Source organism: Thamnophis sirtalis, unplaced genomic scaffold (genome assembly GCF_051295495.1).
Source record: "Thamnophis sirtalis isolate CommonGarterSnake01/CBP01778 unplaced genomic scaffold, rThaSir2_p1.2 scaffold_15, whole genome shotgun sequence".
Classification (NCBI taxonomy): domain Eukaryota; kingdom Metazoa; phylum Chordata; class Lepidosauria; order Squamata; family Natricidae; genus Thamnophis; species Thamnophis sirtalis.
The window spans coordinates 35,167,042-35,192,189 of NW_028261395.1; the positions used below are offsets into that span (position 1 = coordinate 35,167,042).

Here is a 25,148-nt window from a genome sequence, read left to right on the forward strand (position 1 = left end):
CAAATTTAATGGAGCTACTGTGATACTAGCCAGAGTGTTATTCAAGTTGGACCACCAAAAGAACTGAATTCAGAGGAAAATAAATGCCACAAAGCAGGCAGTGGGTCGAGACATAACCAAAATAAGATTGTACTTGTTTTGAGGGCTGGGAAGAATACACAATATGTTGGTCTTTTCAGAAAGCTCTAAAAAAATAAATAAAACCCTTCCAAATTTGTCTACTCCAAAATGTCTCATTCTTGTAGGTCTTTACATCTGGCCAAATATTACAACTACATTTTCAGAAGTCAGTTTGTTATGCTATGAATGGGTTTGTTAGCTTGTTCCCACACTCTGGCAAGTCTTGGTACTATGGCGAACTATAGTAATAATAATAAAAAATTAAACACCATGTGAAAAAGGACACAATTTGTCCTTTTAGACCCTCATTTTTTCTCTAATCCCACCAGCAATCCTACCCCACCAAGCTTCAGAGATAATCCACATATATCATGGGTGTCAAACTTGCTGTGTCACGTTGCTGTCACGTGACATTTTGTGACGTTTTCCCCATTTGTGGAGCTGGGGTGGGCGTGGCCTGCGTGTGACGCAAACGGCTTGCAGGCCACCAGTTTGACACTCCTGACATACACTGACCATTTTTTAATTTACCGCCAGAAGTCTCCCTTTCTCTCTCTCTCTCTCTCTTTCTCTTTCTCTTTGAGTGCCAAGATATTCTTGCTCTCACATAGATGAAAGATTCTTAATATATATTTATATATATATATATATTTTTAAAAAAGGATGCATCCAAAGATCTGGATAATACATTTAACTTGCGTTTCCTAAGAAACGGATTTCCATTTTTTTCCCTTGCACGTGTGTGTATTTTAAGCTGTCTGAAGCTTCTGACAGGAGTCGCCTTTACTAAATTGTACTCCACTCTTCAAAGCATAAATGCCAGAAAAGAAGCCGTAAGAGCAAAGTAGGGAATGGGAAAAGAGAAAGTCAAGAAGAGATCAACAAAGAACCAAACAAATTAACAGCCCAGATTCCAGCAGCCCTCATAATAAGCCACAACAGAGACAACAGAGATTTTGGAGAAGACACTGCTTGCTGCCTGAGGCTGTGGTCACCGTTAGCAATGATGCATTGCTTTCAAGCTGTAATCCAAAGGCTGTGAGGAATAAGGAGGAAGGAGTCTTTTAACACTTGGATTGCTTGTAAACTCCGCAATTTCTAAGGCTGATTGTGATTTCAGGAGGGAGGAGTATGAGAAGGAGACGAAACCTGAGTTGAATCCTTCAGCGCCTTGACTCTGCTCCTTCTTTGCAACTGTTTCCCACTGGTTCCAAAGAGCTTTTTTTTCCCTTTTTAAGTTTTTTTTTTTCCTGTCCCTCTCTTACTCAATCCTCCACATGGCTGGAAGTCTCCAACAGCTGCATCAACACTCTCCTTCTGTTGCCATGACAACCAGCATCTCACTCTTGCCCATCTCTTCCAAGGCACTGGCCAGAGTGTTAAGGTCTCCATCGTCTTGATGTTGAGCTTCCCATAAGTCTAGGATCACCCCCGTTGGGCTGGCTTTGGTGGCAAAGAAATTTAGGTACCTAAATAAGATAGAGAGTAGAAGAGCTTACTATAGGCATCAACTTTGACCTTCAGCATCAACATTAGCCACTGAAATCTTCTGTTCTGAAGCCATTGTTCACATAAGTAAGCTAGCATCCTAATTAAATCCATACCGCCATGAAATCAAAACCCTGGAATTGTAATTATTTTCAGGACCAGAGGGGTTTTTGTAAGAAGGCCAGTGGAGAAAAATATGAGACTATAAAATAAAAATATTAAGGATTAAGGAAAAAAATCATGGGGGTGAAATGTTTTATTTAAGCATCCCCTGTCAATAAATTAGCTTCTTGGTCTAAAACATAACAACCCCATCATACTGCCTTTAGGATTTATAAACATTATTTCAAGGAACGTATGAAATAGTTCTTGATATACATCCAGGACTCCCAGGTAAATGTTGTTCAACTGACAACGCAGCCCCATAACACAAATAAACTGTTTTAATATTCAGTGGGATTTATTTCCAAGTAATTGTAACTTTGGACTGGTGACAAAGGACCAGCCCACGGTGCTCCTGCCAGCAAAAATGGGCTCCTGAGCTCCGTTTTCAGCTACCACGGCCTCTTGCAACCCTCTGCCAGCGAAAAAGGAGTTTGGGAGGGCCGCGTGCCCTATTGTAGGCAGGAATTTTGATATTGGCAAAATGGGTAAAAGCAATGTAGATGGCACCATAAGCTATTCACCACATCTTATTGAAAGGATCCCTGAAGGATTAGAGCATATACAGAGTGTAACCTAATTCAGCTTTTGTTAAATTGCTGTTGAGAGAAGCTCCATTGCAACCTAACGTGCCAATTTCATAGATAAAACTTCTAGGTGAATGGCCAAGCTTAGCCTAGTAAAGTAATTACTTAAAGAAAAGGGGAAAAAATGGAGTGGGCCAAGCAACCTTGCTTGTAACTTGAAATATGTGTTCAGCATTCTTATATGCCAGAAAATGTATTTCTTTCCTCTTCTAAGGTCCATTGTTTTCAGTGCGCTAAGAAAAATCATGAGGCTTGTGTAACATGAAATGTTTCTAACACTATGATCTGTACAAGCTGTGTAAGACTATAAGAAGTTTGACAAAAAGTTTTTTTTCACGACGAGACAGTGAGTCTCGCGCCTATTTTTTCTCTCTCTCTGCCTGCTCTGTTAAGGTGGGAGACAAAAATGCTGTCAAGTCTTTTTGCTTTCTGCAGAAAATAAAAACTGATTATCAGTAGCCTCGTGTTCAGTTTCATTGGAATGATCAGATTCTGAGCTGAATTCAAAAGCCTTACAATATCATGAAGTCAAATTACGGCATCTAAATGAATTGGTTCTCAACAGTGCCCCTGCAGATCAGGGGCTTAAATGACCAAACAACTTCAATGAATATTTATATGCAAGTTAACCAACTTCCTTGGCTGGTTTAACTCCTGTGGGACAATCAAAGAACTGGAAGTAAAACTCACCGATCCATGGAAAGCTTTTGGGCAAGGAGCCGCCAGTCATTCCCTCTGGAGTTAGGAGCATCAAGACTGTTGCAGATTTTCTGCCGTATGGACAGAGGAATCTTGAAGGCGTGTGGTCCAAGCTGGGTTGTCATGGCACCGCCAGTGTAGGACCGCAAGGCATCAAAGGAGCTGGAGTTCTTCAAAATTTTAAATTTTCATTAGTTTACCAAAATATAAAACACCAAGAAAAATGAAAATAATGGGAAAGTAAGGAAGGAAAACAGAAAGAGGAAAAAAGTATAGGGAAAACCGGGGAGGGGAGCATTGACAATTTTTAATGGGATACAATAAGAAAATAACATACATTCTCAATTTTTTTTAACCTTTATATAGCTCTATGCACAAATATTGGAAGATATTTTAATTCCTACAATGGGTGACTGGTTGCAAAAGCTAATGAAGTTAGCAGAGATGGCTCAATTGACTGCTTTAATTAAAGAAAAGAATATAGATAACTTTGTTTCCACTTGGGAAACCATTTCTGGACTTTGTGCTTGAGGTTTGGATTTTGCTGATTAATTAGTTTTGTGTTATGGAAATGACTAGAATGTATTATTATGTAAAAGGAACTGGCGTTCTTATAACAAAACAAAATGGGATGAAGTCTCGGTGATTCATTGGATAAAGATGGCAACTTTTAAAACATAAGCTCCATCTTATCATTTATGGATTCCAAACTGTCTCATAACCTCGCAAGGTCAATGACAACCATGATTTATAACATGCGCTAGAAAAAGTAAACAATATTCTCAGGCCACAATTGATCTGCCTTCTGGCACTTTCAAGATGCATATTGAAAGATTCACTATAAACAAAAGCTATATTCTGTATTTGTCGGGAGGCATATATACACGCGTGCATACAACAAATGCTTTTGTTTTGGTTTTTAGTCACTGAAACAATGGACAAACTTCTAGAGAAGTAACACAAGAAAAGTTTAAAGGCCCATATCAGCTTTGCATGTGAAAATGGTCCCATCTTGTTTCATTGCAGCCTGTACACCAAAAGTGGTGTTCAGCAAGTTCTGACCAGTTCTGGAGAACCAGTAGCGGAAACTTTGAGTAGTTCGGAGAACTGGTAAATGCCACCTCTGACTGGATCCGCCCCCATCTATTCTCTGCCTCACGAATCCCAGCTGATCGGGAGGAAATGGGGATTTTGCAGTAGCCTTCGCCTGCCACGCCCACCAAGCCATGCCCTCAGAACCGGTAGTAAAAATTTTGAATCCCACCACTGGGATCGATGAACACTTAAAATTAATAGGATATAGGAATAGGAAGAAATGGAATAGTTTTCAACATGCAGTTTATTTTATCAATGACTAGCCAATAAAAAACAGGTTAGAAATATGGAAATATAAGAGAAGGATTATTTATAAAGAAGGCTTATTAAAACAGATAAGTTGTTGTTATTATTATTATTATTATTATATCAATACCAATGTGATGAATACTATTGTAAATATTGTGATTATTATTTATCAAAATTATTTGTACGCAGACAACACACTGTTTACTTAGGAGTGGAATTTTTTATATGTAATAAAACTTTTTAAAACTTTGAATTTTTTGTTTGTTTGTTTGCCATGTACTAGGCAAACAAAATCAGAAGCACTTGAGGTGGGGGGGAGCAGTCAGTAAAATGCAGTAGGAAAACTACTAAATGCTAAAAACCAAAATAATAAGAACGTGAAGGGTATCATGTCTTAAAAAATAAATGGTGATCTTCACAGCACCATTAAATTACCCTGCCTCAGTGAGTGCAGAAGGAAACAGCTATCTAATAATGCCATGCATGGCTGAACTATAATGGGCCTTCGAGATTAGGACAGGAATCTCAAATTAGTCTGCAGGGGAAGGAGGTTGGCTGGTTTTGAAATGTTTTGACTAATGCACTTCCAACCACAACTTTAATAGGAAATACAAATCTGTAATGTAACTGGCTAAACACCCATGATCTCAGAAGTACAGGAAGGCCTCAGGGCTGAGACTTAAATAGTTATTACCCTCTTCTTGGTTCTTGAGCGGTCTGAAAAAGTTTCAGCAATAATACTTGGTCCAGAATTAAAATAAAAATACTGAAATGGATATTTAAAATTTCCAACAAGTTGTGTAAGCCAGATACACAAGCAGAAACAGTTACATGAAAGAACAGGCTGCATTGTTAATATCCAGGTGAATAGGGATGGATGCAGGGGTGAAATTCATCAGGTTCTGACAAGTTCTGGAGAACTGGCAGCAGAAATTTTGAGTAGTTCGGAGAACTGGCAAATAACATCTCTGGCTGGCCCCAGAGTGGGGTGGGAATAGGGATTTTGCAGTATCCTTACCCTGCCATGCCCACCAAGCCTCGCCCGCAGAACTGGTAGTAAAAAAAAATTGAATTTCACCACTGGATGGATGTATCAAAGACAATAAGAAATACGATTTTCTTTCACTGTCCATAAAATAGTAGTGACATTTGGAACAGCAGAAGTGGAAGTGAGTCACGGCTGAAATTAAACATTAGAACTGTGTTTCTCAATATTGATAAATTTAAGGTCTGTGGACCAGGGATTGGAGTCACTTACCTTCCCTACCGGTTCGCAAATGTGTGTGTGTGTGCATGTGCAGTGTTTGCGCATTACGCTGGGGTGGGTGGGCGGGGCCTTCTGCAGCCGCCACTACGGGACTTGAAGTCCATTCATCTTAAAATTGTTAAGGTTGAGAACTTCTGCATTAAAAGAATCTAACATGAACATTAGCCCAAGTTTTACCGATTGTATCTGGCCAATATAATGTTTCAGAGAAACTACTAGACCCAAATAGTCTGTTCCTTTTGTCTCATTCATTCATTCATTCATTCATTCATTCATTCATTCATTCCATTTGCTTTTCTTATCCAAGTTCCAGAGATGGGTTTGCTGGCCAAACCGGTTCCATGGTTGGCATGGCATAGTTTTTTCCCCATTTTTTAATGTTCTATTATGGGCAACTGCGCACATGCATGGAGCAAAATTGAGCATGCACCAAACTGGCAGTAATGCCGGCAGCCATCCACCCCTGCCAAGTTCCCCTTGCTTACCTCTCCAAGTGTAGTATGTAACTGAAATATCTGCCCTTCTCCTTCAACTTGCCGAACACAGATTTTGCAAGTAAGTTCTGTAGTAGCTGGGCTGTATCTCTCAAGACTGAAGGTGCAGTGTAGTGCTCTCTGACTACCACTCCAAATGTGATAGAAAGGGATTTCCTGAAAGAAAGAGAAAAGCAACAGAAAGAAATGAACAAATGTGTGCCATGAGATGTCAGCACTCTGGAAATTTACAGATGGGTCCTTTAAAAAAAGAACACTAAACAAAAACAATCCTGTGTATTTTCTCTTCATATCAAATTCCAGGCAAGCAGAAGCAAAGAACAAGGTTTGCAGTCTTTGTATGACAGTTTGATTGACAGGCTCCGTCTTGTTTACTAGAGGCTAAGTGATTGCTTACTTGTGGGCTCCCCAGTGATAACTGACAGTGATCACTGTGGAATAAGGTGCTGGATATAAGTCAGTTGGGTTACTCTGAGCTACAGAGAAGGAGAAATTTCCAGATTGGTTTCAACTGGAATTCCCAACCTAGGTTTACAAGATGAAAAAAACTTGGCATGGCACATGCATTTATATGGCATTGGGGCAGAGCGCTTACATTCATACTTGCCTCCCTTTCAAGAAATTACAGAATATGCATCTTAGTTGTATGGGAGAATGGAGAAGCAAAGGGACAATATGAACATATGGAACATGGAGGAAGGAGAGGATATAGCAGGCATGTGAGCTGAAGTCTTCTGAGATAATCAGTAAATATATATTTCTAATCTTGCCAATGTGCAGAATAAAAACTGGTCAGGATCTTTGGCAGGGCCTAAAACTGAAAGTGTTTAACAGAATAATAGAATTGGAAGGGACCTTGGAAGTTTTCTAGTCCAACTTTAGCAAGAAACTCTATATAATTTCAGACAAATGGTTCTCCAATCTCTTCTTAAAAACTTCCAGTGTTGGAGCATCCACCAACTTCTGGAGGCAAATCATTCCACTGGCTAATTGTTCTAACTGTCAGGAAATTTCTCCTTAACTCTAAGTTGCTTCTCTCCTTGATTAGTTTCCACCTGTTATTTCTTGTCCTGCTTTCAGGTACTTTGGAGAATAGCTTGACTCACTCTTCTTTTTGGCAACCCCTGAGATATTGGAACATTGCTTCTTTTCCAAGCATGAGTCTCACGCTGTTTTCACAACATTTATTGAGATGAATGGGATGAGGTCCTGAGAATCCCAGCCACTCTTTCCCACTTAAATCTAATATATTTCCAGGTGAAGAACTTTTTGTGATATTCTTCCTATCATAACAGCAAGGAGACAAGTCTCTACTAATAACGAAAGAGATTGCAACTGGCTGTTTACACAATGGCTTTCTGAGTGTTTATGTGCCTGGGAACCATCTACTAAAAGACTCCTATGAATCACCTTGGAGAACTAAATGTGTTAATGGATGTATTTTTTAGAGCAGTGGGAAAATTTTGTAAACCCACCAGGAAGGTTGATTTCAAAGGAGGCCCTATGGAATCACTCTTAAGTCTGTTGCTCAACTGACAGGTAAAAGCACTCACCTGATATTTGGCTAGGAGTTTGCTCCTCCAAAGCGAATGAGGGATGTCATGAACCGAGAGGCGCAAATTGTGATAACTGTCCTTAAACAGTAGAGGCTTGGGCTCTTCTAAGAGATAGCCGCCAAGAGTCCTTTCTATTTCAAGCACTTCCTATGGGACAAGCAAAACAAAAGCAAAAGCACCAAAAAGTAAAAAAGAAAGCAATTTAATTGGGAATGTGATACAAAATAGGTGAGACAGCGAAGGGACATGAAATGGACTGCAGTTCATGACAGCTGGTGTATAACTATACCCTGTAATAGCCTTCCTCAGGGGCATCTTCCAGATGTGCAGTTCCCAGAACTTCTGGCTAACAAGGCTAAGCTAATCTTCAAAGCAGGGCTGAAATGCTACCAGTTCGCACCAGTTCCCCCGAATTGATAGTAAAAAAATGCTACCGGTTCAGGCAAACCGGTATTTCTGATGATCAGCTGTGCCACATGATTTAGATTAGCTAGAAAACAGGATTTCCTGCTTTCTAGCTAATCTAAATCGCGTGGCACAGCAGATTCCCCCTTGCTGTTCTACTTATCTTTCAGGCATGTTCGGTAGCAAGCTCAGAAGGTCCTGTGCATGCGTGGAGGTGGCGTGTGCAAGCGGAGCATACACGCACGCCAGGGGTGGGTTTCAAAAATTGTTCGAACCTACTCTGTGGGCGTGGCCTCCTTTGTGGGAGTGGCTTGCTGCCCATGTGACCGGATGGGAGTGGCTTGCCACCCATGTGACCTGGTGGGAGTGGCCAAGATGATGTTATTACTAGATATTACTAATTACTAGATATTATTAATATTACTAGATCATTATTAATGCATAGATAACTGCGGGACATTACACACCCACCCACCCCCACCCCCACAAACTATGACAGTGCTAGGAAAAAACCAAAAAAATAAAATCCCCCCCCCCCCAAAAAAAAGACTGCCAATGAAACAAGTTTTTTTCCCCTAAGTCTTAGAACAGGAAAGACAAAGTCACTGGAATAAAAACCATCAAGGCAATGTGGAAAATTATAAAGGACAGGCACTCACAGAACCATCAACCACCTCAGAATTACCTAAACAAGGAGGGTGAAACACACTGCCTTGCAACAAACCTGGCCTGCCCATAGAAAAGCAGCCACTTTGAGACACATAAACCTGGTCTAAACACTTAAAAGCAACATATTGCATCACAAATAAAACATTTGCAAAAAGGAATAACATTTCTTCTTTCCCCTCCCAAGAAGACCGTTTTCTTTTTTAAAATGCCTCTGCAGACGATCTTGAAAACCTGCGAGGGATTCCCCCACCCATTTCTGCTTGCCTTTAGCCTTGGAAGCTTCCACAGAGAAGCTTCTGCAGAGGGTTTTTTAAAAAGAAAACGTTCTTCTTGGGAGGGAGAATGGGCTATGCTCCTTGTTTTGGGGATTCCCCCCCCCAACCAAAGACCAATTGCCAATCTCTCCAAATCCTTTTCAGGATTTTCTTTTTAAAATACACCTCTCTGCAAACGATCTTGAAAACCTGCGAGGGATTCCCCCACCCATTTCTGCTTGCCTTTAGCCTTGGAAGCTTCCACAGAGAAGCTTCTGCAGAGGGTTTTTAAAAAAGAAAACGTTCTTCTTGGGAGGGAGAATGGGCTATGCTCCTTGTTTTGGGGATTCCCCCCCACCAAAGACCAATTGCCAATCTCTCCAAATCCTTTTCAGGATTTTCTTTTTAAAAAACACCTCTCTGCAAACGATCTTGAAAACCTGCGAGGGATTCCCCCACCCATTTCTGCTTGCCTTTAGCCTTGGAAGCTTCCGCAACTTCACAGTAAAAGCAAGTAAAAACTTCTCTCGCTCGTGGGATTTTCTTTACTGTGCAAAGGCTTGCTTTAAAACTGCAGGCTCCCAGGGAGGGGGGCAGGGGGAAATGCTGCCCATATGTCCCCTTCCAAAGCAACCTTGCAGGTTTTCAAGATCATCCAGAGAGACGTTTTTTAAAAAGAAAAACCCTGCAGGCACCCAGCGACGGGCTAGGAGCTAGGAACCCGGAAGTTAATTACTTCCGGGTTCACTGACGAACCGGATCGCAAGAACCGGTGCGAACCGGTAGGAACCCACCCCTGACGCACGCTCACATTTGCAAACCGGTAATGAAGGTAAGTAGATTTCACCCCTCCTTCAAAGTTTGGGAATTCCTGTTCCAACTGAGACAGAAGATGTTGAAGAGGGCTGACGTACGTTACTATTTGTATTTCTAGGTTCCAGTTTGACTTTCCATGCTTGTTGGAGTACTTGATACACGTGGATTTCCAGCAGTCTACAAAATGCATTTTGGTATCTCTTTGAATAAGTCAATAAATGTTTGAGCAAGTTAACAGCAAGGTCTCTCTCTCTCTCTCTAAAACAGGGGTGTCAAGCTCAAGGCTCTGGGGGGTTCTTAGATCTCAGCTGTGGGGCTGCCTTGGAAACAGTGAAGGGGTGGCCCATGGTGCCTCTGCCAGCAAAAATGGAGCTTGGGAGGGCTGCACTGGCAGAGGGTTGCAGGAGGCTGTCATGGCCTAAAACGGAGCTCAGGAGCCTGTTTTCTAAGGCAGAGTGCTTGGGCCACTACAGGCATCCCTGACATGAGTGATGCCAAGCTGGCCACCACCACCCCTGAGGTCAAACAAAACCCTGATGTGGCCCCCAATGAAATCGTGTTTGACACCACTGCTCTAAGAGTACTTGACTTTGCCTATCTTGGGCACCAGGTATCCCATAATACTTTGCAACCTTCTCTAATGCTCTAAAGCAGGGCTCTCCAAATTTGGCAACTTTAAGACTGGTGGACTTCAACTCCCAGAATTCTCCAGCCAGCCATGCTGCCTGAAGGCATTCACCTCCATTTCTTGTATATATCATTACAACCAGGGGTGGGATTCAGCCAGTTTGGACCGATTCATGTGAACCGATACTTCTGGCGATCAGTTGGCCTCACCCACCCACCCCTGCTCTATTCCGTCCTATATTTCCTTTATTTGAAGCCCAGCTGATTGGCGCGGCAGAGCGGATTGCCATGTCTCATGTTTTACTCACTGGGGATGTAATTTTAGTGCTGATTTCAAAAGCAATGTTTTTGTGCAAAGCACGTGTGAAGCGAACCGGTTGTTACACCAGTTGAATCCCACCACTGATTGCAACCTTCAATTTCTTGAGCCATGTCCTTTATTAAAAATGGGAAAAGATAATTTCCAGAGTCCTTTTTTTTTTAAAGCTATTTTAACTTGTGGGTTGGGATGGGAGTGGGGAGATCGAATGCCAGTTGTGACATCAAGGTTAAAACGCACAACACAATAAAGCCTGAAATACCAGCTTGGTGTGTTGATTGCTGGAACTAATCACTCTGGTTGGTAGATGGAGGCAGATGGAGATTTATACTTCATTAAGAATGATGGGTCACTTTCATTAGGCATGCAAAGTGGTGCTAACATTATTGATAGGCTTTGAAAATAACTTGACAATAGGTATTTTCAGAAGAATAGCAATTAAATGGTTTCTGGTGGTTTCTTCATAGGTGGCCTTTACATTTTGATCACAAAAAAAACTTGGCTATAAAAAAACCCCATAAGAAAACATATTCTGGACTTGTTTAACTTGTGAGTTGCTATGAAGGGCAGACTGCTCTCTCTCTCTCTCTCTCTTTCTCCCTCCCCCCCTCTCAATAGAGAGAGAGATTATACTTAATGCTTATACTTTTAAATGCAAATAAAATTACTTTGATTGGACACTAAATATCCATTCCTTTTCTTGTCTAATACAGGATTGGGATAAATAAATACTTGGGCAATGCCCAGTTATCAAGTAGAATACAAATCAGAATGTGTGTTCCTTGGTTCCATACTCTCCAAATCACCCCTTGACATTGGAAGCTGGAAGGGCATGTTAAAATGATAAATGATGCCATTACATTAATTAGATGAAGACCTTATGGAGTGAGTCCCATATGTAGACCAGAACTTGACCAAATCAAGACAGACTGGCAGTGGCCCTCAAACAGGTCAGGCTAGTGACTTGATCCCGGTCATACAATTTGACATCTTTTATCCAAAGACTGATGTGAAACCTTCTGCAGGTCAAGAATGTGCTCGACACAAGAGGTGGGTTTCTGCCGGTTCACCCTGGATCGGACAAACCAGTACTGGCGGTGGTGAGAGGCTCCACCTACCCATCCGGACACTTCTGTGCATGCGCAGAAACTTCTGCATATGTGAAGAAGCATCACACGAGTGGGCATGAGTGACTGGTAGTAAAATAAATTGAAACCCACTACTCCTTGACTACACCATTAAGTGATTATCTACCAATTTACACAGGATTATGAATCATTTTTTGTGTTTCTCTTGACCCCTGGAAAGTAGGGAATTAAAGTGCACCTGAAAGATCATAATTAGCTAATTCAGCTTTCCTGAACAGATACAATCAGATATACAGTTTACTAACATCCAAAATTGCCATCCATCAGAGCGTTTGGTCGTGAAGTTTGCAAGAGGTGATCCCATAACCCCGGGACACTGTAACCATCATAAATATGAACCAGTTGCCAAGGGGGATGCTGCAATGGTGGTAAGTGTGAAAAATGGTCATAAGTCACTTTTTTCAGTGCCATTGTAACTTGGAACGGTCATTAAATGAACTGTTGCAATTTGAGAACTACCTGCGTGCAATGTAGATTATGAAAGGTTCTTATCCTAAGACAAAGGCAATGGAACAATGTGATTTTCAGCTCTCTTCTACGACTTTTGATGACTTAAGAAATATTTTAAACAGGAAAGTTCATCTCCTTTCTCAATTTTTCTTTGGTTGAAGAGGCTAATGATTGGGGTGGAGAAGTCCTAGACTTATCCTTATCTTTGCTAAAGATTCCTGGGCAGAATTTTAGGGGACAGGCCCAAGATAAAGGCATAGGTGAATCTTCTAGGTCAGCGATGGCTAACTTTTTTGTCGCCACATGCCAAAAATGTGTGTGCGTTACAGCGTGTGACCACGCCCATTTTTGGCTTCCAGGTTGGTGCAGGTGGCTTCTCAGGCCCAAAACGGTGTACAGGGGGCGCCTCGCACGGTGCCCCTGCACCCTGTTTAGGCTTCCAGGTTGGTGTAGAAGATTTTTCAGGCCCAAAACAGGGAATGGGGGCGCCCCCACGCCCCATTTTGAGCCTGGAAGGCCTCCTGCACCAACCTGGAAGCCGAAACGAGGCACGGGGGGGCATGTGAGGCCCCAAAATGCAATTCGAGTGTCCCCCAAATGCCCCCTGCCCCCTGTGCAAGCATGCATATCCGCACCCACTCCGCCTCCCGCACATGTGTGGCAGAGACCCAAAGGCCAGCTGGCTGCCGGGATGTGCGCACGTATGCATGGTGGGCTGGGGTGATGGCTGGGGTGCCCACAGAGAGAACCTATGGCACGCGTGCCATAGGTTCGCCATCACAAACTAGGTTCTAAGTTGTCGGGATAAATTGGATACAAATTATAATTTGTACATGGTAAGCCTCCTAGTATATATATATAGGCTGGTGTTATGGGCAACAGGGACAAGTGGTCAAGGAAAATTATAGTGCTTATGGCTGCCGCAACGAAAGAGCAAAGTAGTAACTCTTCCTTTTCCCCATTGCCCTGAGGTTGCCAACTGTTTGACAAAACAATATTCCAAGATATTCAGATCCAGGTTAAGGACTAGAGCCCTATTCAGCCTAGTTTGGGAAGCTGTCGTTTTCCTTTCTTTCATCTTAATAGGTGCATCAGAATTAGCAGTCTACATATTACCTACATTAGTAATAATAGGGACAAATGTATTTGCCATGCAAAAAACTATAAAAACTAATAGTTACTTTTTTCTGATGTCTTAAAACTAGGACACAAAATAGTCCCTGCAATACTTTCTTTCTCCTCCTGGGAGCTTCATGGAAAATGTCAGGGCTGCTCCCTAAGGAATGGGTTAAAGGAACTTATTATTGAAAGTAAACTCTGGGTCACTTTTCAACTCATTGCATCAGGCTGTTTTTGCTCCCCTGAGTAACCACTTTTCTAAGTCACATTGCATGCTTGGATTACCAGCAAGCCTTCTTTGGGGCAGAGAAGTTCTAATGTAAGTGCAAACAAGAAGTACTAAGCAATCAATTTTCTTGAATAAGTTATTGTAGCTTTTTTTAAAATAATGGGAAAGCTAACAGTGTAGAAGTAGGAAACAAAGACAAAAGTGTTTCTAAAAGGCACAGATATTTAAAGATGAAAATTCAGAAATGGATAATCTTTCGATCCCCACGTTAATTGTTTGCATAGGTAACATTATGCAAAATCAATGCATTTCTATGGAACACAAGAATATATGTAGAGACATCCAGCAACTTATAAACGTGATGAACTAATTTTTAGCTTATGGGACACACTGTCCCCTTCTCCAGTCCTAATGAAAATACATAAAGAAATTTAGAACATTTATTAGGAACTTACCATATTTTTCGGAGTAGAAGACGTACCTTTTTACCTCAAAAAAGAGGGTGGAAATCTGGGTAAGTCTTATGCACTGAATACCGCATTTTTGGCCTACCGAAACCCCGCCCCTTTGCAAAAATGCCCTTTAGGAGACTTCCAGAGTGCTCCTGGGGACTGGGGAGGGCAAAAATGAGCGAAAAACAGGGCAATTTTTGCTCATTCCCCCCCCCCCATCCCCCAGGAGCACTCTACAAGCCTCCTAAAGGCTATGCATGCCCTTTTTGAAAAAAAAAAAAACAGGCCCATTTTCACGAAAAATGGGTCATTTTGGGGAAGTCTGCAGAGTGCAAACTCTTGCCTCTTTGCCTCTTCAAAATCTTGGTGCGTCTTATACTCTGGTGCATCTTATACTCCGAAAAATACAGTAATCCTTGATAATTGGCCATACAGATTGGGATGAGTCCAGTGAAACAAACAATGACAATAGACTGAGGAAGCTGGGGGTCTGCATTTCCCGTTTTGAAATTTTCTGGGTAGTATATATCTGTAATAACGATAACCACCTCTATTTCTCTCATTGAAGGACAAACATAGATATACCAATTATTATTATTAGCATATGGCACTGTTATAGTAGCCCGGAGACCCCCGATGCTATTGCAAAGTGCTAGTTTGGCTTGCCAAGGAATCAACCCTATTATAGGAAATGTGCTCTTCCCAAGATGTGCCACAGGAGGGCAAGCCAGCTTTACATTAGAGAGAAAGATGAGTGGCTCTTTTTCAGCTTCACCCAAGGGCTCCAACCTTTCTGGAGCTGCCTTGCAAATGGTACCGCAACTGGGAATGTTCAGAGCCATCAGGAATCTGCCTGCCTGCACAGAGCATTAGCTTGTCTCCCCACGAAAATGGTACCTATTTTACCTACTCGCATAGAACCTGTTTTTGAATCGCAAGGTGGGCATAAGCTGAGGCAAGTGATGGGGGCTCAATCCACCACCCACTTGCTAGTACTCAAACCGCCAAAGCCGAGACCATCTCCATTGTCATTAAGCCATTGCGCTTCATAGATATACCAAAGGGAAATAATTTAGTGGGTAAAATTTTGTGTTGATCTTGTAGGCATCTACATTTCAACTTCTGTAACGTGATTGCCTGGCTGCTGGTGAACTGAATAGTGGATGATAAGCCAAGGCAAAGATGATTAAAGCACAGTTCCAATTATACCACTGCGGGTGTGATCCACAAAACCATACGAGATACATTTGTGACCCCCCACCCCCCACCCCTTATGTCAAGTCTCTGTTAAAGCCATATGGAGCAAACATCACTTTGCACAGACTCTAAGATAAGCAACTCATCATTCAGTTTCATGAAGGAAAAATGCCCTCTATGGTTTTAATCGGATCACAAATACATTCTGCAATCACTTTCCACAACTCATTGTCCTCTAGGTCAGTGATGGTGAACCTTTTCGGCACCGAGTGCCCAAACCGGAATGTGCATGAATGTGCGCGCACCGCAGTGCTGGAAATCCGAAGACCAGCTGGCTGGCACATGTATGCCTTTTTTTAGGCTGTTTTCAGGCCATTTTGCGGGTCATTTTTAGGCTGTTTTTAGGACTGCTTTTGGCCTGAAAATGATCCCAAAAACCAGCTAGAAAACCGGTCTGTTATTTGGCTGTTTTGGGGGCCATTTTCAGGCTGTTTTCCTGTGCTCTGGCCCCCGCAAAGACCAGCTGTGCATGTGCGCACCGGAAATCAGAAGAGCAGCTGGCGATGGCGCATGTGCCTACAGAGAAGGCTCTGCGTGCCATCTCTGGTACACATGCCATAGGTTCACCATCATGGCTCTAGGTGAGTTGTCATAAAATTCATATTGCACCCAGCCAGCAATGGACTAGGAAGTCTGGAATTACAATGCAATACACTGGGAGAACTCCCAGATGGAGGAGGCCATGGTGAAACCTACATTCATATGTTCGTCTAAGTGTGTACGTGCAAGAAAAGTATGAGCTATTTATTGACAGGAGAGAGGAGAGGAAGAACCTCAGCTATGCGTTACCTTCAAAGCATCAGGTGTGTCCTCCAAGCAATATACTTTGAGATTGTATTCCAATGAGGTACAGAGGGTGGGAGCGAAGATGGCCAGCTGCAGTCTCTTTATGGCCGACCTAGAATAGGATTCTCCCACAAGGACGTACGTTCCAAGCTGTTCCAGCAGGATATGGCAGCACTTGGGTTCCAGCTGGCAGTAACAAGGTGTGTTTAAAGTCTCTTCATCTAGCGTCACAACTTCCTGGAGGAGGAAAGCGGGGTAAAGAAGAGATTAAAAACATTGTAAGTTCCACCTGGGTGCCTGTTTTAACGAGTAACTACTTAAACATTTGCCTCCCCAATTACGAGAGCTGTACAAATTGGGTACCTTGAAAATAGAAAGGACTGAATGCGATAAGAAAAGCTAAAATGAAAACTTAAATTTTGGAGTTAAGCAAACTTTGTTGATTGACATGTCCTATATTTTGGAGATGGCAGTGGCTTTGCAAAATGCGGTCTGTCGTGTTTTGAAGGGTTATGAATGTAGGAGTTTCCATCATTCTTATCTAAATTTTGAGTTGCTATGCCAGCAGGAAGTACCATAATTTTGGGAGTATAAGATGCACCTTCCCCCCCCAAAAGAATGTGAAAATGTGAAAATGTTGGTGTGTCTTATACACTGAATACAGTCATTTTTGGCCCTCCAAAGCCCCGCTCCTGCATCCCATATTAGCGAAAAACAAGTGTCAAACAGGCCATTTTTTGCAAAAACAGAGATGTTTTTTCAATCCCCAGCAGCACTCTGCAGGCTTCAGCAGGATTGAGGGAAGGCAAAAAGGCCTCCTTTTTTTGCAAAAAACAACCCATTTTCAGCCCGTCTGCAGAGTGTTCCTGGCGGCCGAGGAGGACAAAAACTTTTTTTTCTTACCTCTTCAAAATCTTGGTGCGCCTTACACACTGGTGCACCTTATAGTCCAAAACTATGGTATTAATATTACTAAATACATTGGTTTTAATGTTATTACCCAATATTACACTTTCTAGCCACACTTAATATTGCTGTATTAGAATAGAATAGAAATGCTGATCTTTTCTGAGTTGGCTTTACCAGATGTGGCAGGACTACAATCACCTTCATCCCTGAATATTGACCATGCTGGCTGAGGCAGTAGAAGACTGTTTTCTTCATAACTACAGGGGATCTAGAATTAGGAATAAAACTGCTAAATGCTAATGCCAAAACCCATGCCCTGTTTTGGCTGCCAGAGGCACAGTCTTTTGTTATAATCTAGACCTATGGGCTAGATTTAAGCATCCCATAGGCTGGATCCAGAGTTGAGACGACTGGATGGAACTGAGCATTTATTGGCCGGATGCCCTTCCTGATGCCATGCGGAGTTTGCAGCAGATATTTTTTTCTTTGTGACCTAGGAGATAAATATCTGCTGCTACTGAGGATTGAATTCTCAACCTGCTGAGTGGAAGATGAGTGTCTTCACCACTAGACCACCATGCTGCTCGGAGAAGCAACATACATAGAACACTACAACTTCTTCTATAGGACTTCATTCCAATATCTACTTCTCTGGTTAATTCAGCTTACCTCCCAGTGTCCTTGGTGGGACTGGGTTTTCAACTGCAACATCCAGTCTGGGGAAGTGACCTCTGCACAATGTGGAACAGTCAAGATGACTGGACGGCATAAGAGAAGCCCCGTAGGACCACAGGTCACTCTGGGACTCAGTACTGTCTGGTTGCCTTCAGAGGGAAAGCTAGAAAGGACAAACACAAGATACTTTTGTTGGCTCTGTGGAACTCTGCTTAAAATGCAAAAGGATATCTGAACTCCATATTCTTTAGCAGGAACAAGACAGAGTGGAATACTGAAGTTAATGCATACCTACTGAAGTTCACAACTGTTAACACATGTAACGTTCTGTTATTTTTAAAATGTGAAATATTCTTTTTCTTAAAGTAGCATCATATTTAAGTGAATAAATATTGTTAATTTTTCTTGCCTTGATTCATTTTTCTTTTCTTTATCCCAAGCACTTTTCTGACCTAATTTGCTGAATACCTGTGGCTACATAGTGCTTAGCTTAGCCCAGCCCACAGGGCAGGGGTGGGTTTTGGATCCCGTCACAACTGGTACGCTGCACACAGGGCCGGGCATTCTGTTCGGGCATGCATGCTGTGCATGCATGCACACACCACTGCTCTGCAACACCCAGCTGCTCGGCGGTGGTCGCACAGGCGCCACATGCTGTGCACACATGTACAATTGGCTGGTCACGTTATAAATGGCCATAAAATGCAGGCGGGCGGGCGGGCCAAACAAGCCACCAAACTGGTACGGTGGCTGCTGCTCCCGGCTACTATCAGTACACCCATACCGTCCAGAAGCCACCATTGCCACAGGGTTGTTGTAAAAATAGGACGAAGGGGTATTGTGACATGTTCGCTGCCTTGAATTATTTGTAAAACTAATAAAGGTGGGATACAAATAAATAAATAATATCAGCCTAAACTCAACTCAGAAAGAATCCTATGATTTCAGTAAGGTGCTAACAGCTTTTTCCATTTAGATGTTATCAACTCCAGGCCATGCAATGGGAGTTGGTTCAATACATTTGGAAGACACGTAATTGGGAAAGGGTGTTTTTAAGCAATCTAATTGTAGCTATGGTTCTTGGATGGAAATTAGTAGTAGTATAACTGTTGCATAAAGGAGCAGAATATGTCTAATAGCCAAAGGACTGTGCAACCAATTAGTGAGGGATTACTGTATTTTTTGGACTATAGGATGCTCCGGACTATAAGACGCACCTAACTTTTGGGGAGGAAAACAAGAAAAAAATATCTGGCTTTGCCTCCCAGCAATTTGCCCCCTTGCAGCAAACAGCCTGGTCAACTTCAGCACAGCCTGTTTGCTGCAAGGAGACAAATTGCTGGGAGGCAGAGGCCAAATAGTGGGGACCAGCAGGTGGGCAGGGCTTCAGCAACATTCACTCTATAAGATGCACAGACATTTCCACCTGCCATATTTTTTGGAGTATAAGACGCACCCTTTTCCCTCAGAAGAGGATGAAAATCTGGGTGCGTCTTATACACTGAATACTGCATTTTTGGCCTCCCGAAACCCCACCCCCTTTGCAAAAATGGCCGTGCATAGCCTTTCGAAGGCTTCCAGAATGCTCCTAGGGCTGAGGAGAGCAAAAATGAGTGAAAAACTAGCCTTTTTTTGCTCGTCCCCCCCCAGCACCCAGGAGCACTCTAGAAGCCTCCTAAAGTCTATTCATGCCCTTTCTTTGACAAAAATGGGCCCATTTTTCAAAAAATGGGCCATTTTTGGGAGGTCTGCAGAGTGCAAAACCTTTTTTTAAAAAAATTGCCTCTTCAAAATCTTGGTGCGTCTTATAGTCCAGTGCATCTTATACTCCGAAAAGTACAGTAAGTTATCTACACTTTTAATTTCTTTTGTTAGGAGTTGGAACTGAGTAAGATAATTTTGAATATTGAGACTTATGTGAAAGATTGCCTTGAATGTAGTCTGGTATGCTAATATTTGAAGGAAAATGCATGTATGAAGATGGGGGAAGTCTGTTCTAAAACAATATAATAAAAAGAAACCTTACCTGGATATCCTTTAATTGGATATCACTTTTAGGCTTAGGGAGGTCAGAGTAAAAAAATAAGACAAGATACATGATCTGATCTACTTACAGAATATTCTCTGCTTTGTTGATCATCAGATACATTTCATAGAACTTCCCCTGAGGAATTGCTCCATGTGGCACTAACAGACTCACACCTGCAAAAGAAAAAAAAGAAGAAGTAATAGATGAAATAACGAAGAGCATTTCCTGGAGCATCATTCTATGTCTATCTCTCCACAGCTTTATGATACAATTCTTAATTCCATAGGATACTTTATACAGTCTCTCCTATTCTTCTGTTTTTTCATAACTAATATCTGATGGATCTGTTCGCCCTCCTGAATTGGGCTGCAGGAAAGAGGATAAGTTGCAACTGAACCATCCTACAATCACTGTAGTTCCCAGGAAACCACCAAGCAAGTTCATATGCTGTTTTTTTGGCTATGACCTTATATGGGGAGCTATGCAGTTGTGGGATTCAAATAATTTAACAATCAGTTCTCTGCCCTAATGACCAGCTGGGTAGGCGTGGCTCGGTGGTCATGTGATCATGTGGGTGTGGCCAACTCAACGTCACTCAGGTCAATGGACATTTTGCCTTAGCTGTTACAATGTAATAAGGGTTAACCAGAGAGGCGGTTTCTGTAAGCAGGGCAATGAAGATTAGGCTAGAAGCAACACCAGAATGTTTCCTTCCTGCCTTCCTTACAGGATTAGCCCTGTAAAAGTGGAAAAAACCAAAAGGAGATTTCTTCCAACAACCGATTCTCCGAACTGCTTAGAAAGTTAACAACCGGTTCTTCCGAATAGGTGCGAACTGGCTGAATCCAACCACTGGAACTATGTCTAATTATTCTGAAAAAATGAATGTGGCTTAACAATTGTTTTAGTAGCACATCTTTGATGGTGACTATAGACACTGTCCTAATTATCTTTAAGAAGGATGCCTCTGGTATAAATATTTTTATCATAACATTTAATGCTGTACATGGTCATTTATTTTTTCCAATCTATTTGAAAAAAAGTCCATGGAATGGAGGAAGCTATTTTTAACTATCTGGCAGTCAAAAATCTTTTGCTGAACTTCTTGTAATGACTTAAATAATCCCAACAATTGTATTCTCAGTGTCTGTCTGAGGTCAATCATGAGCTAGTTTGAACTAAAGTAAAGGTTCCCCTTGCACATACCGTATATGCTAGTCAGGAGTGGGTTGCTGCCGGCATTACTGCTGGTTTGGCGCACTGGCTGGGGAATTCTGGGAGTTGAAGTCCTCCATGCTTAAAGGCAGACCCCTGCCTTAGAGTCACACATGACTGGGCAGAGGAAACCTTATAACTGACTTTATGTCCCATAACTAATCAATGCACGTGCCAGGTTTCCAAGCAACACCCCAAAATAAGAATCCGAGGCTCGAAGTTCCTCGAAGTTCCATTTTACTAGAGATGTCATATTGGCACATCTGGGGAAACCAGAATCTGAAAGCTTCCAGGTTTTCCCCACCCAAATAAAAGTCCAAGCCCCTGCTCAGCACTCACATGCCCATCACATAGTCCAATCCAAGCACCGTCCCAACTGGAGATGCCTACCAGTCACACCCCTCCAGGCGCAGGGTAGAATGTCCTTGACATTCTGGAATGTTGTTGTGACTATATATCTCCCCAGTTCCATACAATCGCAGTTTCCCACAGCATGAAATGGGGCAGGCCTGAAGGCCCAATGCAAAAGAGGGCCTGCCCCATTTCATGACATCATAGCCTGTTCTCCTATTCTCTTGGACTGTGGCTTCATCATTGGATCTTGCGAAAAATGTATTCCCTTACATACCTGTGCCAGGGATGACGAGTCTTCCTCCCAGGCAGCCGAATGTCCCCGTGGCACTATTCCCAGGATCTCGAGGCAGAGTCAGCAGCTGCTGGGAGCCCATGCTTTTGTTTCTTAGGTTCATGAAATGGTTATCCCTGTGACTGTCCCCTGGGAAGGAGCCTGGGGGCATGGCTCCTAACAAGTCTGCTCCTTCATGCATCCCAGTGGAGGAGGATGCTGTGGAGGAATTATACACTTTGATCTTGAGATTAGGGAGCGGATCGAGCAACGGAGAATTGGTCATGGGGATCTTGTCAGAGGAATCTTGCAAGGCATACATAGGACCACGGTATACACCGGCATTGGCAGTTAGATCAGGCTGCACTGAAGGGTGGAGCAACTGAGGGGTATCTGAAAATGAAGGCAGAAAAATGTTTAATAGCCTGTAAGCATTTTCAATAAAGGAAAATGTAATATAATAAGAAAGCACACATTAAATTAACCGCAACTATTTTCATCTTGGTAATGAGTTAGCGGGGGGGGGGGGAGAAACCTTGCCTAAATAGTAAATCAATACTGAACTTTGATTACCACTGCTATGGACAATAATAAATTTGTTGCCATAAAACAGCGAAGAGTAGAAAGGGTGATGCTCTACTGGAAGTTTTTGCTTTGATCAGTTAAACAAGCTACTAAATATTCAGTTGTATATCTGTTAACTTTATCCATTTCATAGAATTTATGCCAACAGCATATTCAAGCATATGTTTCATTAATTACTAAAACACCTAATTCCTATCTTATAATATTTCTCAGACACAGAAAACGTAGCAGCGTTCTTTAGAATCTTTCAGTGCTAACATATTGATCATGCCAGAATTTTTTTTGGACTTTTCCATTTCATCAGATGGAATCTGAATCTGATGCAATGAACTAGCCTGCAGTTATTTACACTGGCCTTTTTCTAATCTGGTGCCTTCCAGATATTTTAGGTTACATTTTCCTTCATAATGTTAGCTATGATGATGGGGTCTTCAGTCCAACGTACTCGGGACATCAGGTTGAAAGGAGCTATTTTATTTCATACTAGCCAATAACCTGGCGTTGCCTGGGTATTTAGTTATAGGGGGAAAATGTCCAGACCAAATTTCGAATGTTGGATTTTCCCCCTTACCAGAGAGAGTCCCCTTGTGGAGCACTGTGAAGCCATTACCATAGCAACTTCACTGTGCTCTACAGTAGAGGCCATTTTACAACAGTACAGTAGAATCCATGTAAGGCACAACAGGCTGTATCTTAACAGAACACACACCCCGAGGGATGTTGGGATGTCTTACCCCCCCCCCCCCCCAATAGTATTTGTCTCCAGATAGTAAGTCATCTGTATACCAAGTTTGGTTGAAATTGCTTGAGGCATTCCATATATATGGATTTGCCTTGAGGGTTTTTTTTTCTGCAGCAATGACACAAATTTCTCCTAGGAAAACTGATACATAGAAAAAAGAGGCACTTTATCTATTAAAACTTATCTAAGGAAGTTGGCATTACAGCAATGTAAGGTGAACCGGTCTGACAATCAGGGTTCCACCACAAAACCGCGTTCGACTAAACCGCGCTCGACGAAACCGCGTAGCTGACGTCATCAACAGGGTGACAACAGCGCGGAGACAGAAGCACGCTGTAAACGCTAAACCTAAAATTAACCCCTAAACCTAAACCTAACCCCCCTAACCTAATCCTAAACCTAACCCTAAACCTAACCCTTAACCTAACCCTAACCCTAACCCTTAACCTAACCCTAAACCTAACCCTAACCCTTAACCTAATCCTAAACCTAACCCTAAAGCTAACCCTAAACCTAACCCTTACCTTAAGTTGAATCGGCTTGCTTTCAAAGCGCTATTTAAAGCACCCTTCTTTCTCCGCGCTCGCTGTTGTCGCCCTGTTGATGACGTCAGCGACGCGGTTTAATCGGGCGCGGCTTAGTCGAGCGCGGTTTTGTCGTGCCACGGACAATCAGACTTTGTTTAGTACAAATGGAAGGAGAAGGTTGTCTCATAATCATATGAAATTATGGACATTTTTACTTAATGGGATCCTCCTCCTCCTCCTCCCTCCCCTATTTTACTTCATCTCTTTTGTTAATATTCTTATTGTTCTAATGGAAACTGTATTGTATAAAGAAATCAAGCATGTTCACCCCCAGGTTGAAAAAAAAAGAAGAACGGGGGCCATCAGTTCAAACCTCAGATTTGACCTCTGTCTGCCTGTCTAAGAAGGTTCATCAATACACAAAAGGTTACACAAACACATGATGCAAAATTCAAAGCTAAGCAAGATGGATCTTACCATTTCTGGAAGTTTTGAAATTAACTGGGTGGAAGCCTCCTGTTAATGCAGCAGAGGAGTCAGTTATGTCCGTGTCGAAATCCCGACAGTTTCGCCTGTACACAACCAGCCCAACAGCCATCAAGATAACAATGAAGACAAAAATGCCCACCACTATGCCAGCGTATAAAGCCACATCGCCAGATGCCTCCAGTACTGGGGGAGAGAGAGAGAGAGATTAGATGGAGCTGTCACTTTTTCTTTGCTCCAATTTAAAACCCTTCACTTAAACGGTGGCTATACAAACATAAGGATCATAGCCTCCAAGGTGCTTTTCCCAAAAGGCCAAGAAAACCAAGAAAGTCCAGTTGCCTTTTAGAAAAACCACTTTTGGGACAACCGTTACCTGGATGATTGAGAATCTCCATAGACATAAGGATCAAAGCCAAAAGATTCAAAAACAGTTACAGTTCCCTTGTTCATTCTCTGACCTCTCTCAGGATTTGAGGATGGGAATAAAGAAATAATGAGAAAGCTATTTAAACCTGGGTGGGGAGTCCTATAGTTTTCTTAATCTCTTGATTTGCCAGTCTTCTGTCAATTAGGCTTCCTATTTAAGGTAAAGATTCCCCTCACACATATGTGCTAGTCATTCCCAACTCTAGGGGGTGATGCTCATCTCCGTTTCAAAGCTGAAGAGCCAGCGCTATCCGAAGACGTCTCCATGGTCATGTGGCCGGCATGACTAAATGCTGAAGGTGAATGGAACACTGTTATCTTCCCACCAAAGGTGAACCCTATTTTTCTACTTGCATTTTTACATGTTTTCAAACCGCTAGGTTGGCAGAAGCTGGGGCAAGTAATAGGAGCTCACTCCGTTACGTGGCGCTAGGGATTTGAACCGCCGACCTTTCTGATTGACAAGCTGAGCTGAGTCGCCATGTCCCTCAGGCTTCCTATTTAGACGCATTCAAATCTGACGGAATGAGGAAAGCCTTCGGAGCCTGGGAAGGGCGAAAAATGCCCCCCCCCTCACAGTGGTGCAGGAGACTGACTAGGCCATGCCCACCATGGCCATGCCCACCCAGCAATGGGGCAGCAAACCCATTGCTGCAATTTTTGAAGCCCATCCCTGGA

At 42.4% G+C, this 25,148-nt stretch overlaps 1 protein-coding gene across 1 annotated transcript in view; it reads right to left on the reverse strand.

Moving 5' to 3' along the window:
• Nucleotides 1–1,182: 1,182 nt before the first annotated feature.
• UNC5B (unc-5 netrin receptor B) overlaps nt 1,183–25,148 on the reverse strand; it is a 250,789-nt gene continuing 226,823 nt past the window's right edge. The window contains exons 9-17 of the mRNA XM_087701872.1: nt 24,033–24,227; nt 21,705–22,094; nt 19,947–20,034; nt 17,827–17,995; nt 16,252–16,485; nt 7,715–7,864; nt 6,153–6,317; nt 3,048–3,226; nt 1,183–1,589 (exon numbers count right to left, since the gene is read on the reverse strand). Of these exons, the coding sequence (XP_087557998.1) occupies nt 1,424–1,589; nt 3,048–3,226; nt 6,153–6,317; nt 7,715–7,864; nt 16,252–16,485; nt 17,827–17,995; nt 19,947–20,034; nt 21,705–22,094; nt 24,033–24,227 (1,736 nt within the window). The 3' untranslated portion in view covers nt 1,183–1,423. The remainder of the gene's footprint in view (nt 1,590–3,047; nt 3,227–6,152; nt 6,318–7,714; nt 7,865–16,251; nt 16,486–17,826; nt 17,996–19,946; nt 20,035–21,704; nt 22,095–24,032; nt 24,228–25,148) is intronic.